Raw genomic sequence first — 16415 nt, 5'->3', positions numbered from 1 at the left:
TATATAAGAGGCACATCTTCAAATCTACTCTCATATAGCTCATATTTAAGAAAAATAACTATCCACCCCTAGATGCACTAAGGCATCCATGCCCTTCATACACCATAATGAATGCATTAGTGCATTGTAATGTGTTGGTCTTCGTAGAGGCTTAATTATTGTAATTGGCTATGTAGCCATATAAATAGTCAGATATATAAGAGGCACATCTTCAATTTTACCCTCATATAGCTCATATTTGAGAAAAATAGCTATCCAACCCCTAGATGCACTAAGACATCCATGCCCCTCATACACCATAATGAATGCATTGGTGCATTGTAATGTGTTGGTGCATCGAATTATAGTCATTGGCTATGCAGCCATATAAATAGTTAGATATATAAGAGGCATATCTTCAAATCTACTCTCATATAGCTCACATTTGAGAAAAGCAACTATCCAGCCCCTAGATGCACTAAGGCATCCATGCCCCTCATACACCATAAAATCTACTCTCATATAGCTCATATTTGAGAAAAACAACTATCCAATCCCTAGATGCACTAAGGCATCCATGCCCCTCATACAACATAATGAATGTGTTGGTGCATTGTAATGTGTTGGTGCATCGTAAAGGCTTGATAATAGCAATTGGCTATGCAACCATAATATAAATAGTCAGATATATAAGAGGCACATCTTCCAATGCACTTCTTTATACATTTATTTCTAGCCGCTTTCTCTCCTATTGTATCGCTACCATAATGGATACTTGCTTTGGTGCATTGTAGAGGCTCATATATGTAAGAGACACATCTCCTATGCATCCATGCTCCTCATACACCATAATGAATGCTTGCTTTGGTGTATTGTAGAAGAGCTCATATATGTAAGAGACACATCTCCCATACCTGCATCCATGCTCCTCATACACCATAATGAATGCTTGCTTTGGTGCATTGTAGAGACTCATATATGTAAGAGACACGTCTCCCATACCTGCATCCATGCTCCTCACGCCATAATGAATGCTTGCTTTGGTGCATTGTAGAGGCTCATATATATAAGAGACACATCTCCCAATGCGCTTTTTTATACATGTATATATGACTGCCAATTTATATAACTGCATAACCGCTTGTATATGACTGCATAGCTACTTCCTCAATAATTTTCGACAATTTATATAGTGCATAACCGCTTCTTCAATAAAGATTCACGACAAGGGTGGCCGTCAAATTCCAGCCTGTAGTAACCATACCAATGCTCCCCAGGTTTTAGAAGAAACAATTCGGGTATTCTTTGTAATGAATCCATATTTAATAACTTTCTGCTTTGTTAACGTAGGAATGAATGCAAGCAAAGTGAGGGATAAGAGTTTCCAAAACGGAACGGAACGGCCAATTGAAGTGTCGGAACGTGTGACGTTGACGTGGATGTTGCAAGTTGCAGCATCGAAATTCTTGCAGTAATATTAAGTTATAACATGTGGTGACGTGTCATGGATTCGACCAAATCATCAGCTACAATTTCTCGTGGTTTTACGGCCCATTGGGGCAAGACTTCACCGACTCAAGTTAAAAAACATTATAAAAAAGGATAAAGAAAGAAAGGGGAGTGAAAACGAGTCAGTTAAAAGGGTAAATCCGATATTAGTGGTAATTAATCCAGCCTCCACAGCTTTATATTCTTTCCCTTCCCCTCTCTATTTTCCTGTAGCTTTCTTTGAATGCCTGAAGAAGTTCTGGTTTTAGCAGTGGAGGGTCTCGAACTTGTGACCTGGTTGCAATGGGTGAAGGAAGTGGTAGTAGTTTGAGTGTTATTTCCTCGAGGGAGATGTTGCATCGTTACTGGAATTGGTTGGTGGATAGATAGGAGGTAGCAGATTTGATTTGAAGGAGGAGTGGTGGAGAAGTGAGAAAGGAGGTAAAGGTTTGTTAAGTTTTGATCTTTTTGCTGTGGATTGGTTTTGATTGATCTCAATTGTTGGTTTGGGCACCTTGTTTAGTGTGTTGCTGTTGGTTTGGTGAGGATTCTCAGGGATTTGAGGTAGAGAGGAGGGTAGATCATCTTGGTGGGTGAAAATGCCAGGGGTTTCGTCGGAATCGTACATGCCTGCTTCTTTTTTTAATGGTTCTGTAAATGGTGATTTTGTTGTGCCTGTGTTCGAACACTCGCCGGGGTTCGAAGTCTCCAGCACGAAGTTCTTGCCAAGAGAGGAGATGAATTTCCTCAATGAGAGGAGATTCTTGGCCAAGAGCTTGTCTTTTGGCTGTGATCCGTTGTCTAATGGTGATGAATGGCATGAAAATGTTTGTAAAGAGGAGGGCTTTGATGCGGCTGCAGCGGCAGTTGCGTCTATGTCTTCTGGAGGGTTTAGATCAGCGAGCGATGAGGTCTGTGCCCTGCATAAGTATTTGCCGTCGAATAATGAAGAGGAGGTGTCTTTGGTTGCGCTGGGAGTGGAAGCATATTCTTGTGATGAATTCAGAATGTACGAGTTTAAAGTTCGGAGATGCATGAGGGGAAGAAGCCATGACTGGACGGAGTGCCCTTTTGCGCATCCGGGAGAGAAGGCGAGGCGCCGGGATCCTCGCCGTTTCCTTTACTGTGGAACCGCCTGTCCGGATTTCAGAAAGGGCAGTTGCAGGAGAGGCGATGCATGCGAATTCGCGCATGGCGTCTTTGAATGCTGGCTTCACCCTGGTCGTTACAGAACCCAGCCTTGCAAAGATGGCCGCAATTGCCGTCGCAGGGTCTGTTTTTTCGCTCACACGCCTCAGCAGCTCCGTCTTCTGCCCCCTTCTGCTAACGCCTCTCCCAGGGCTTCGAAGAATCATCACGGTTACGATGGCTCTCCGCTTCGTCACGCTGTTTCTGCGGCTGCAGCGGCTGGTGCTGGTTCTGGTTCTGGTTCTGGTTCTTCTGCTTCCTTCGACGGAGCGGGAGTGGGAGCAGGAGCAGCTTTAGCTCTTGGTTTGGACGCCATGAGTTCGAATCACGGAGGGTGCTTGACCTCTCCGCGGGGGTACTTTTCCAAGCCTAGTCTTTATCCAATGTCGTCCAACTCGCCTACCTCAACGCTGGTGGGATATTCGCATTCGCAATCGCCACCATCCTTATCGCCACCGCTTTCCCCTGCAGCCTCTCCTCCGCACTCGCCTTCCAGTTGGCCGCTTGCTTGTGGGGGTTGGAACCCCTCACCTAGTAACAACAGCGACAACACCAGTGCTGGTTTCAGTCTCAATCCCGTGAATTTCTCTGAAGCTTCTGGTTCTGCCTCTCCATTTGGCTTGCGCTACCCCAACATAACAATACCCTCATCACTTGATGGACTTTCCAGCCCAAAGGCTCTGTCTAGCAGCGATGTCTCGTATACACCTCTGTCGCAGCACTCTCCCAAGGCAATGGCGGATCTCGTGAGCTCCCTACAGTGTCTGGAGCTTAACAATGGAGGAGGAGGAGGAGGGACGCCTTCTTTGTGGGTGCAGCCTCAAATGGCTTGTATTCAGAGCGGCTCCTCTCCTAGGCCATCGAACCTGCGACATTGCTACTCTTACAGTCTTCCTGTCACTCCTACTAAGTCGAGAATGGATAACAAGGTGGACCTCTGGCAAGCGGATTGCCCAGAATGGGCCGAGGAGCCAGTGCAGAGGGTGGAGTCAGGGCGTGATCTGCGTGCAAAGATCTACGGCAGGCTGAACAGGGAGAACAATACTAATCTTGCTAACGCTAACAATTCCGAGTCTTCTCCTGATCTGGGGTGGGTTAATGAGCTTGTTAAGTAGCAAACTAGTGCTTTAAGCTGTGTGCATTAGGATTGCTTTATCTGTGTAGAGTTAAATAAGAATTGAGATAGTTGTGTACAGTTGGGGTTGGGGGGCTGGGAGGGAGGTAATGGGTTGTTTTCGGGGTTTGAAACGTTAACCCTTTGATTAATTGTTCATATCTTTGCCATTTCTTGTGCTATATGCTGTGTAAGAAATCAGGTTCTGGGTTGGGTTTGTTCGAGGGATGGTTTATATGGGGATTTTATTTCCTTCTTATATCCGATTTTTATACAGGAGTTAACAGGCTCTTCTCTTCTCTTCTTTGGATGATGATGATTTTGTTGGTTCACGATTCGCTCTGCAATGAGTAGACCGATTGTTTGATTGGAGGATTTGCTGCAAATTCAGCATAATTTTGTAGGCAGGTTGCAACTGCTTGGAATTTAACGTGGTCTGGAATGGCCTCTCTTTATCCATGGAAAAACCTTTTGGCAGTGGAATTCATTTTGTAAGCAGGTATAAGTGCAACCATGTAAGGGAAATGCTATTGACTGTCAGCAGACACTGTTCGTAAGCATTTTACTATTAATAGCTCTGTATATAGGTAGAGATCCATTTCTTTCTTCTCACTGTAACAAGCAGAATGTACAGCAATACCAGTCTAGTCGTCACTTCTGTAAATATATTTAAATCTCTGTGTATTTCGAATATAGGTGGTCAAAATTGTAAAGCCCATAATATATTTGATATTTTTTATATAATCAAAATTTCTTTTCAATTTTATTGTCTGGAAAATTTCAGATAATATAAATATATAATATGTTTAGAATAACCATGTTACTTAGATATTTTTAAGATAACTATGCTACTTAATGTCATATTCAGAGGTTGAAATAGAATCCATTTCAGGATAATAATGCTACTTATGCCATATTTAGAGTCTAAAATAGAGTCTCAAATAGTACCCAGGTGATCACAATATAAAATATCATTCAGGGATCAAGAATTTTTGGTGTAATTATGTAAAATAGCTTTTCAGTATAGGTAAGGGAGCAAAAATAATTTCAGATGGTAAATTTTTACATGTTTATTACATTTAGAAGCATTTTAAGCTATTGGCATTAATTTTCCAGAGTCTATTAAGTGTATGAGCTTTTGGCTTAACTGTGTATGCATTTTTTCTTCAATCCCACCTGTCTATTTTGCTAGCTAGAATAAGAAATCATCAGAGTGCTTTTTGAGGTGTTGAGTATGAAATAGAACCCATTTCAGAATAATTATGTTAATGCCATATTCAGAGTCTGAAATAGAACCCCATTTTAGGATAATTATGCTACTTAATGCCATATTGAGAGTGTGAAATAGAACCTGTTTCAGGATAATTATCCTACTTAATTCCATACTGAGAGTCTGAAATAGAACCTGTTTCCGGATAATTATCCTGCTTAATGCCATATTGAGAGTCTGAAATAGAACCTGTTTCAGGATAATTCTGCTACTTAATGCCATATTCAGAGTACCAAATGGTACCAAGATGATCAGAGTATGAAATATCATCCAGGAATCGAAGAATTCTTGGTGTAATTATGTAAAATAGCATTTTCAGTTTAGATGCTTAATCTGAAGCATTTTAAGATATTTTCATATGCCAAAATTTGAAATTATTTACTAACATAGTTCATAATTCATAATTGATATGAATTTTCTCAGTCAATGAAAAATTGTGATTGTTTTAAACTGATATTTCAGATCACACTGAGATTGTGATCAAACTGAGTGGTCAAAAGCTTGTAGGAAAATCACAAGATTGGGCTGTAAGACCAATTCATTTCTGTGTGAGGTGTTGTAGGACCAGATCATATCATTATCATGTTGGCGTACTGCCAAGGCTATGTCGGAGTAGGTAATTTTGGATTGTGATTGCTGGGGGCTTGGGAATGGCTGAGCCTTTCTGAGTCACAGATTGGATTTTGTCTTGAGATGGACAGGAAATATGGTGGACACAGATTTTGAAGCAGCCTGCAAAATGCCCATAAAGTTAGAGCATGTCTCCCATACGTGGAGTTTGCTCTCTGTTTCAATGATTCCCTTCATTTGTTTGAGATTTTCTTTTTCTTTCTGTGAAGAGTAATGGCTACAAGTATTTTAGAAGCAGGGAAATATCCTGTTTTGCTAAAATTAGATAGCTGAGAAAGTTTAGTCTCAGCTGAAGACTTTGTAAAACTTTTGCTGACACTACAAGTCTAGAAGTTCATTGCTTTTGAATGCAACTTTATGCTTTGCTTTAAAGAAGAATTATATGTCACATCATCACATGGGATTTCTGATTTAATGATATAATAATATAAAAAGGTTTTTATTTATTTATTTTAGGCGGTTTGTTTATATTTTTAAAATTTGTTGAACCTAAATCCCACTAGACAAGGGTCTTGATTTGTACTCGCCACTGAGGTGAGAAATTTACTTGCCCACAAGTCTTTCATTGTTTTGACTAGGGTTTTGTTGGAAAATGGCAAATATTAATGCTATAATAGAAGTTTATTCAAAGTTACAAGTCCTCCATTGTTTTGACTAGCCCTTTTAGTTTGAAAAAAGCCCTTATTATAATCTTTTATGACAAAGATTATGACAAATATTAACACAATAATAGAAGTTTAGGAAGTTAATATATTTAAATTACTGTAATAATTAAGTAAATAAACGTATTGTTTGTGACATAATTTGATGGTTAAATTATAATGTTGTGGTTTTTCACATCAAATTTCAAATACAGTTGTCAGCCTTTACCTCATTGGAATAAAAAGTTGATTAGAATTTGTTCTTGATGGGATAGGTGTTTGTTGAAATGAACTTAGCTTGCAATTTAATTGGCATCTGTTTGTCTTGTTCTCTTTTTGGGTCAAGCTAGTAGTGGATTGACTTAGTGATAATGAACAAATATAAATGATAATAGGAAAACATGTTGTAGTATGTCATTTGAAATAATTCAAGTTTTGCTCAACTCATAAGGAAGGTTTGGAGAGAGATAATTGGAAACTTAAGTCAAGGGTTTCTCATTTTGGGTCGAGTTAGTAGTGGATTGACTTAGTGATAATGAACAAATATAAATGATAATAGACAAACATGTGGTAAGCTTAACATGATGGAATGCCTAAACTCTAGTTATGCTCTTTATAAATGCAGTATGGATAATAATTGTTCAAGGCATGTACTTAATTATATAACCTTACTATGTAACTAGAAATAATTCAAGTTTTACTCAACTCTTATGTTTAGTAGGTACTTAATTATATAACCTTACTATGTAACTTGAAATAATTCAAGTTTTACTAAACTCTTATGTTTAGTAGGAAAGAGAGAAGATGACAATCTAAAATTTAAATCTTAAAGCTTAGGATTCAATTATGTGCATAACATTGGTGTAAGTAAATGCTATTGTTATAAATTTGAATCAAGGTAATAAACAATGAAAATTGGGGTATGGGTCTAGACTCTTGGAATATTTGGGGAATGGGATTGGAGTAAGGTTATTTGGTAATTTCATGCAAAGAAATGCCAAGTTGCACACAAATTTGATGAAGTGTGCTTCAAATATGAGAGAAAAGACATCAGTATGTAGTGCCTTTACACTTCGCCTCCACTTTGACATGCATGCTAACTACTATGAGGACACATGCTAAAGTAAGAACAAGAGGTTAACATGGAAAGTAACTATTTAAAAAAATGAAAGATATAAATATGGATGATAATTCTTATACTCTTTAATAATGATTGTTTCATCATAAACTTTTACAAAAAAGCAGCACACAACAAGTGGTTTTCTCCACACCTTTAAAACAAACACTATCTACAACTTTCTTTAAAACTATCTTCCAAAATAGTGAAAGTAAAAAGAAGAAAGAAGAGAGATTTTGTTACTAGAAAGTTTTAAGACTCTAACCTTGTGTAAGATTTTGACAAAATATAAAGATTGACAAAGGTCCCATTAACATAGGAGCCATTATAAGATGTCGTTGCAAAACATAATTCAAAAAAGTGTTAACAACATATATGTGCCCCTTCTCCCCCTATCTCCCATTTGGTTGCATGTAAATAATGAAAAAAATTGGAGGTAAAGAGAAATATATGATCATGATTAAATACAAAAAAAATGGTGAAGATTATCATGATGTCATAATCATGCAAGAACATGGGTTAGATGTATTATGAAAGCACACAAAATGAGGGAAAGTAATGTGCCCTTCAATGTTCCCTCCAATGAAGACAAGCAACAAGATAAGGATAATGTAAAGCACAAGTAAGATAAAAGGATATGAGCATGATACTAACTATAAAATGTAGTCATAAGATATAAGCATGATGAGGATCATAGCATATAAGTATGAAAACATGCAGGTATAAACATATAAAATATAAGTAAATATATTTTAAATATCATAAAAGAATAAACATGTGACATGATGAGTGTGTAAAAATAATATCATAAATACGTGTAATTATTAGGATCATATAATCTATGAATTTAAACATATTAAATATAACAACTAAATATCATAAATGTGTATTATAGATATCATATGAACTAAATAACATAAACATGCAATAGAGGAGCTAAGGATGCAGTTAGCAACCATAAGAATATACTCCCATATAAAGAAACAATACATGAGAAAATGATAAGAGGAGATCTAATGAAAGATCAAAATGTAAGGAGATATGAGGAAATATAATAATAAGAAAGGAGATTATAATAGACATGACATAAATAAAAGGTTGAAGTAGGAATGATACAAAACACATGTTCAAAGTCACATGTGTCGATGTATTTGTGTCATTCACATGCTAGCTACAAACATAGAAAAAATGTAACAAAGCCAAGAACGAAAAAATAAAAAACAATTATTTTTGTAAATAGTTATAGAAAAAGTGAGAATATCTAATCAATAAATTCATCCCCATTGGATGTGTCAATAATATGCATAGAAAATGCATTGTTGAAACCAATGCCCTCATAAGACTATTCATGTTATTGTAAAGTGTACCCCTGTGAAGAAAAGTTTGAAGTAAAAATGCTTAGTGTGATATATGCATCAAAACAATTGATTTACATGTTATCTTATGTGTTTGCTTTAATATTCACCATGGAATGCCATTTGATTAGCCTCAACTTGTGTTTACAAAATCTTAAATTTTATGTTTCAATGAAATGAATCTATATATAGAATATCCATTTCAACAATGATAAGCACAAAAATATTTGAATATGCATGGTGTAAGCTTAGATATATCTATTGACTTAAATAGACAATAATATTTCTTTTGATGCTTCTGGATTAGAAATCTGATAGCATTAATTAGACAATGATATTTTTTCTAAAAAATGTTCCATTTGTGGAGGCTGCTCTAATGTAGTGACTTTTCTAAATTTCTTAGTTTTGATATGTGTATGATGATCTTGAATATGTACATCCTCATTTTCCCTTATTGCAATGTGAAAATAATGTTAATCCATAATCATAAGAAGAACTGTAATAAATATGATGATATAAAAGATGATATTCCAATAAAGCATTTTGATATTTACATACAATATTACCTAAACTTGAATATTAATGATAAGGTTCACAAAACACATGCCTTTTCAAGAGAAGTAAATTGTCAATCAATATATGTTGAAGCTTATCATATCATAAAGTAGAACTCAAATTAGCTATTAAAGATAATAATCTAAAAACATAATCCTTTGATTGGGTCATTTTCTTCTTTCTTGCATTGTGTGATTTGACAAATATATGTCTTAAGCTTAGTATTGCAATGATTTTTTTTCATGAATAAATTATCCAAATCCTTAAAGGGAGTGATAGAAATACGAGGAAATGAATAAAACCATGTAAATGCACAACCAAGGTGAGTGCAAGATGATGATGGGTTAAGTTGCAAGAGTAAACAAATGTGTGAAATTGTTAGTCGACTCAAATTTTTTTCAAGCATAGATTTTCAATTTTTAAAAGGATCTTATTTAAAAATTACCTTTAGAGGTTTGCCAAATCACTAGGTTATACTTTCTTTGAGGTCAACCCCAACAAAGATTATCATCATGGTCATGCAAATGATCAAGGACACAAAATTTCAAATATATAGAAGATTCTATGATGAATTAACATATTTTTGTTTTAGTGCTCTAATTAAGTGTTCTTGCATGCTCCTTTTATAAATGAAAATGATAGTTCCTTGATGATTAATGATGCTAAATGGAGCAATTGACTACCATGAAATGTAAGGACATAGTAATACATTATGCAAGCATGTGCCCAATTAGCTTTAGGTAGGAAAGGACTAGGTAAGAGTAAACTAAATTTAGAATCTAAATTTTGAAATATCAAGGATAGATCCATAGGTGAAGGACCTATGAGATTGCCTCAAGACATAAGGATACCAAAGTTGAGATGGATAATGAACTATTAATATGGGTGCAATAATGTGTATGAAAAATGGGCTAATATTGGAAAGGCAAATATATATGGGTGGGAAATGGACAAGGGATGTGGGATTCTATATTAATGCATTGATAATAATATAATGAAAGAGCCTAAATTACCACAAGAGTGCTTCAATTGTCAATGTGTAGTTGCATTGATATGTTATCTCAAAATATGCACAAAACTAAAGAGAAATAGTCATGGACATGCAAATTTCATCATTACAAAAAAAAAGAAAAACTTAAATAAACACTAGAGGCTATAATTATAAAAAGACCATCCTTGTCACCTTGTGTCATAGTACATTTTAAGGAAGAGTATTTTTCCATATTTATTTAGGAAATCTTAAAGATTTTATACCTTCTAGTGATTGGTTTATTTTATAAATGACCACCAACCATAGAAAACTAATATTTGTTGTTTATATTATTGGCTTGGACATGCATGACTATGAAAATTCCAAAAATGCCCTAAAAGTTCACCCCAAAGTGTAAATAAGGAAAATACTTTGCTAGTGATGTTATTTTTCCACTTGCTCATTTTGATAAATCATGCAAGTGGATTGAGGGTTTTACATTCATATGATATTTTTTTGGTTGAATTTATTCAAAAAACATGCACAAAAGATGGATCAATTTTACCTAGGTCCCTCATGGGTTATGCTGGCTCTTTTTCTTGCTACCCTCAAATTCTAAGATATAACACAATACCAAGGATTAACATGATTTAGATAGACATTTACCCTATTATTGAATTGATGACAGGAAAAAGCCAATGAAAAAGAATAGACCCATTCTTCTATACTTTGATCTCATTTAGACTCAAGATAATGATCCTAATGAGGGTATTAAAGTGTGATGAACCTCGTTTACGAACAATGCCATAAGGATTTAACTATGCCAAGTTGGCATAATGCACTATAACTAATTGATTGTTACTAACTCATAATTGTGTTGATTTCACATTTATTTGTCACTATAGACCCTAAATATGTGGATGATTAAAACATTAATAGGTGTATGAGCATACGGTTTTAAAATTAATAGGTTTAACCATGATCCTTTCTACTTTAATTAGCATTGTAAACTAATAACTTACATATAGTGAATTGTATTCATCTCAAATATGGAAAGCACTGACAAATGGTCAAAACCTAGGCTTATCCTACTACAAATATGGATGTCTTTGTTGTCATTGATGTCAAACCATTGCCAATATTATATGACTCGATTGTTGCTAGTGATCTAGATATGTATATGTTTAGTTGATGTATGGTGTATTTGGTTGATAATCCATATGTCTGTTTCTATGATACTATGCTACAAAATTGAATGCAGATTCATGTTGTGCTAATTAGATGAAATGAGATGATGATTTAATATGTTTCCAAAAGTTTGGTGTTCCTTAGCTACCTATTCTAGAAGTGATTATGTTATCTTTGATCTTTTCTCTGGTGAAACTTATTGTGGTCTAGAATGAGTGTTTGTACTGGATATGTCTTAGATGGTCATGTTGACTATTGGGATTCCTTTTCTATTCTCATCATGACAATATTGAAAATCAATTTCTAATATGTTGAGGTTGTTTTGGGGTGAAATGCTTTTTCTTTTTTTAGGTTCAAGTTAAGACAATGTAGTTTTAGTAGATCAAGTTTTGTACCGGTTTGTGCATATTGGTCTGAGTGGTTGTGCATAAAGGATTTTGATGTTGATTGGAAGGTGTGTCGACTTGGTGTGAACCCTCACACTTTATTTTTACCTTCCAGATGATATACTTTTGGGTCGACGCTATGTATACATTACATATTCCTTTGGCCGACTTAGTAAAGTTCTATTTGGATCCGATCAATATATATATTCAACAGATTGCTTGTGTTAGAGATGAGAGAATGGATATAGAATGGGAGATGTGATTGATGGATGCAAATATAGTATTATGAAGGAAGTGAAAACTTTTGAATATTTACAGAGAAGAAAAATGAGTATGCATTGTGAGTCGTTATCTGCATTCTAACAAATGCTATTTTGTATATAGTTTGATCTATTATTCCTATTGTTTTGTAAGAGCAGTTTGTATCTTGCTCTAAAGAAGTGATATTCAGTTGAACAAGTCCTCTTTTCTATCTTGCTTGAGATTGTGCGCCTTAGTGAGCAAGTTTGGAGAAATGAGCCCTTTGGTAAGAAGCCTTGTTCATTGTAAACGATTATTAAATATATTGTGAGTGTGATTCTCACCATGTTTTTTCCCAGTTTTGGGTTTTCCACATAAAAATCTCAGTGTTCTTGTGAGAGTCTTTTGATGATTGAGTCATTTAATTTCTTGCATAAGTATTGGATGAATGTTATCGTTCAAACATCTCAATATATCAAGTTTTTGTGAATGTTGATTCACCTCCCCCTCTCAGCTTCTAGTAGTGTTTAATAATTGGTATTAGAGCTTTGATTCTTGAAGAGTTAGCTTAACCTTTGAGGTAGATCTTGGATTTTAAACACTGTGTTTGAAGAAGAATTGAATGACATGGATGATATGGATCAAAATGATTGGAATAGTGTGGATGGTATTATTGACATGGAAGGCAAATTGAGATCTGCTTTGGTAGACCTGGATGATAGCAAAGAGAAATATAAAAAGGCAGTTGAGAAAAAATATTTTTTAAGAAGCTTGTTTGATAAAGGAAAGAAAGTCATAGATGAATTTGAAATGAAGCTTTATAAGAAGACCAAAGAATGTTCAAAACTTGAAGAAAAAATTGCCAAAATCAAGGAGGGACTAACAAATGCAAAATATTAGATTGATAATGGATTGAAACTTAAAGGTGGTAGTGAAGTGCTAGATGATGTCCTAAATCCTCAAAGACAAAGTGGTGACAAGAGTGGACTTCGCTGTGAAGAAGGTGAATTTTTGAAAAAGGATAAAGGAAAAGACAAGGTTAATGATAGCAAAAATCATAAAAACTGAAGCTTCCAAAACTCAAGAAATGACTGAAGAGCTCCTTCTATTCCTATAAGGTATTCATCTTTTAATGGTAACTATTTTCATGTAATGAATTTGGACATAGAACTAGTGAATGCAGAAGTCAAATTAGAAACCAATATATTAGCATAAGATGCTAAGTTTTTGCATTAAGTTTGGGCATATGACTACTAAATATAGTAGGATGATGAGAAATGGATATAGGAATTTGAGTTATGCTCGTTCTTTCAGTGGAGTGTTCTGGTGCAGTCATGGTGGGAGAGTCCTCAAAGAGAATAGTCCGGACTGTGCAAGAAGAGTTACACAACAAAAACAACTCAATATGATGGAGGCAATGCTGAAATAAACTATATTATATCATGAAAATCAGTTACAAACTGCCGACAACATGCGGGCTCACAAGATTCAACTCATAGGCTTGAGTACAAAACATGCGTATTATGCAACATTCAGGCTCAAGCAAGAATGAGATCCAATTCCAAACTTCCTAACCTCAAGATTATTCTTCTATGTTCTAATAATTGATTACTACATGCTTGATTACATTGATTTATATGATCAAGAATGATTTGCATCAGCCCAAGATGGAACAAACGTCGATGAACATAATGAAATGCATAGAACAACACGGTTGGCCTCTTCCAAAGAGATCTTTCCAGAAAATTCATAGAATGAAGTGCAGACCTGAGGGAAGGTTGACCACACACCAAGGAACGTTGGAAACAATAAACTGAATCTCCGCAAGCTATGAAAGTGATCTGCCAATAGCCAAATAGGTCCAAGCGGTTCCAGTGTTCTAATCCCGAAAACTGTCTCAGATTTCGGAAGCAATAACTTGTCAAAAAAAGATTGAAATGTCCCACAAACTTAGGCTAAGGTATATGAACATGTCCATAATCAAAATCTAGCTCCGCAAGATCTAGTGAGAAAATGCCAAGAAACTCATAATGAAATGCTAAAATTGTAAAACAAGAACAAACTAAAAGAAAATGTTTTTGGTTGATGCAAGATTGCCAAGAACCAGGGATGCTCCTACATCAGATATCCAGGGTTGTTGAAAAAAAGTGAGTCCCTCACTTTGCTAGGGTTAGAGGAAAACCAAGCCGATCTACCTTTGCCTAAGAAATCCATGATGAATCTTCAACTGGTCTACCTTTCCACTTCACAAGATACTCTCTGTATTGGTTGCTCTGGGTGCTATGCCTAATCCTACTATCCAAAATGTCTTCAATTTGATCTGGTTCCCTCTAGGGTATTTTCTTCCCCAAGTCTACTCCACTGTCCACATTGAATTTTCCCTCATGGTATTGATGTAGATCTACAATATTGAATATAGGTGAAATACCCAAACTGTCCAGTAACTCCACTTCATATGCATTTCTTGAACTAAATTTCCTTAAGATCTTACAAGGTCCAAACTTCCTCATCTTCAACTTATTATAGGTTTCAACTGGAAATATCTCTTTTCTTAGATACACCATCACTTCATCTCCCACTTCAAATTCTTTGTCTCCTCTTCTCATCTGCTTTCCCCTTATACTTATTGTTCATGTCCTCTAAATATTGTTTAACTTGAGTATGTACTTTCTTCATATGCTCTGCAAATTCTTATGCTTTTGCACTCCTTTTATCTTCATTACTAATGTCCCTCAATTCTAATATGCCTCTAGGGTGTACACCAGTAACAATCTCAAAAGGTGTTCTTCTGGTGGTCCTATTCACTGAATTATTGTAGACAAATTCTGCTTGTGCAAGAATAAAGTCTCAACTTCTGGTTTTATCTCCAACTAAGCATCTCAACAAATTTCCCAAACTCCTATTCACTACCTCTATTTTTCCATCAGTCTGTGGGTGAAAAGTAGAATTGAACTTCAAATCTATCTTCATCATCTTCTAAAACTTCCTCCAAAAATATCCAAAAAACTTAGTGTCTTTATCTAAAACTATGCTCTTAGGTAATCCATGTAATCTCACCACTTTCTTAAAAAATAGGTCAGCTATATGTATTGCATCTATTGTCTTCTTATAGGGCATGAAATGTGCCATCTTTGAGAATCTATCCACCACCACAAATATAGAATCATTTCCTTGTTGTGTCTTAGGCAATCCAAGTATAAAATCCATGCTTATATCCTCCCAAGCTCTCGCTGAAACTGTCAAAGGATTTTACAATCCAACATTTTGAGTACTACCTTTGGCAAGTTGACAAATTCTATAGCTCTACACAAATTTCCTGATATCCTTATGAATCTGAGGCTGAAAGTAATTCTTAATAATCAATGCCACTGTCTTGTCAACACCATAGTGTTCGACTAATCCTCCACTATGCTTCTCCTTTATTAGATTTTCTCTCATAGAACTCCTAGGTATACACAACTAAACTCATCTAAACAACATCTCATCTTGAATAAAATAATCCAACCAGTTACTTCTATCCACCATAACTGGTTCCTTACATGCTTTCCAAGGTTTTGCAAAATCCGGGTCTTCCTCATACAAGTTCTTTAATTCTTCAAAACCTAATACCTCCACTCTCATCTCTATCAACAAGTTCCCCTACTCAAGGCATCAACAAATTTATTTGACTTTCCACTCCTATGCTTGAAAACAAAGGTACAACTCTATAAGAATTCTACCCATCTCATATGTCTCTGTTTCAACTTACTCTGACTGTTCAAATACTGCAAAGCTTGATGTTTAGTATACAACATAAACTCTTAGACAATAAATAATGTCTCCATTTCTTTAATACTTGAACTATGGCATAAACATCCTAATCATACACAAAATATCTCCTCCTTGCACCATTCAACTTCTCACTAAAATAAGCTATCGATCTTCCTTCTTGACTTAACACTTCTCCAATTGCATTCCCACTTGCATCATAGTCCACTTGAAATACTTTGCTGCAATCCGGTAAAGCCAACACAGGCTGCTTTGTCACCTTCTGCTTCAATAATCCAAAGCTCTTATTTGATCCAGTTGTCCACTTGAAATATTTTCTATCCCCTCTCATTGTCTTAGCCATAGGGTTGCAAACTAAACTAAATTTTTTGATAAACTTCTGGTAGAAACTAGCCAATCCATGAAATGATCTTATCTCTCCAATGTTAGGGTTTAGGCAGATCCAAAGCAAATACAAAACAATTATACACAGATAGAAACACAAAAGATGAAGAAAATTGCATAACACAGATAACGCAAAGATTTA

The 16415-nt window shown here is 35.5% G+C and overlaps 1 protein-coding gene across 1 annotated transcript; it reads left to right on the top strand.

The window, feature by feature from the left end:
- Nucleotides 1-1616: 1616 nt before the first annotated feature.
- On the top strand, nt 1617-4530 carry LOC131055385 (zinc finger CCCH domain-containing protein 35). Its single transcript, XM_057989845.2, has 2 exons — nt 1617-1908; nt 2023-4530. Exon 2 carries the CDS (start codon nt 2067-2069, stop codon nt 3768-3770), a length of 1704 nt encoding a protein of 567 aa, XP_057845828.1. The 5' UTR covers nt 1617-1908; nt 2023-2066; the 3' UTR covers nt 3771-4530.
- The last annotated feature ends 11885 nt before the right edge of the window (nt 4531-16415 follow it).

This window comes from Cryptomeria japonica, chromosome 2, assembly GCF_030272615.1.
Source record: "Cryptomeria japonica chromosome 2, Sugi_1.0, whole genome shotgun sequence".
In the NCBI taxonomy this organism is placed as follows: domain Eukaryota; kingdom Viridiplantae; phylum Streptophyta; class Pinopsida; order Cupressales; family Cupressaceae; genus Cryptomeria; species Cryptomeria japonica.
This window is presented reverse-complemented; position numbering and strand designations above follow the sequence as displayed.

Coding starts and splice junctions, on each gene's coding strand:
- LOC131055385 (XM_057989845.2), top strand. CDS start 2,067: ATGCCAGGGGTTTCGTCGGAATCGTACATGCCTGCTTCTTTTTTTAAT.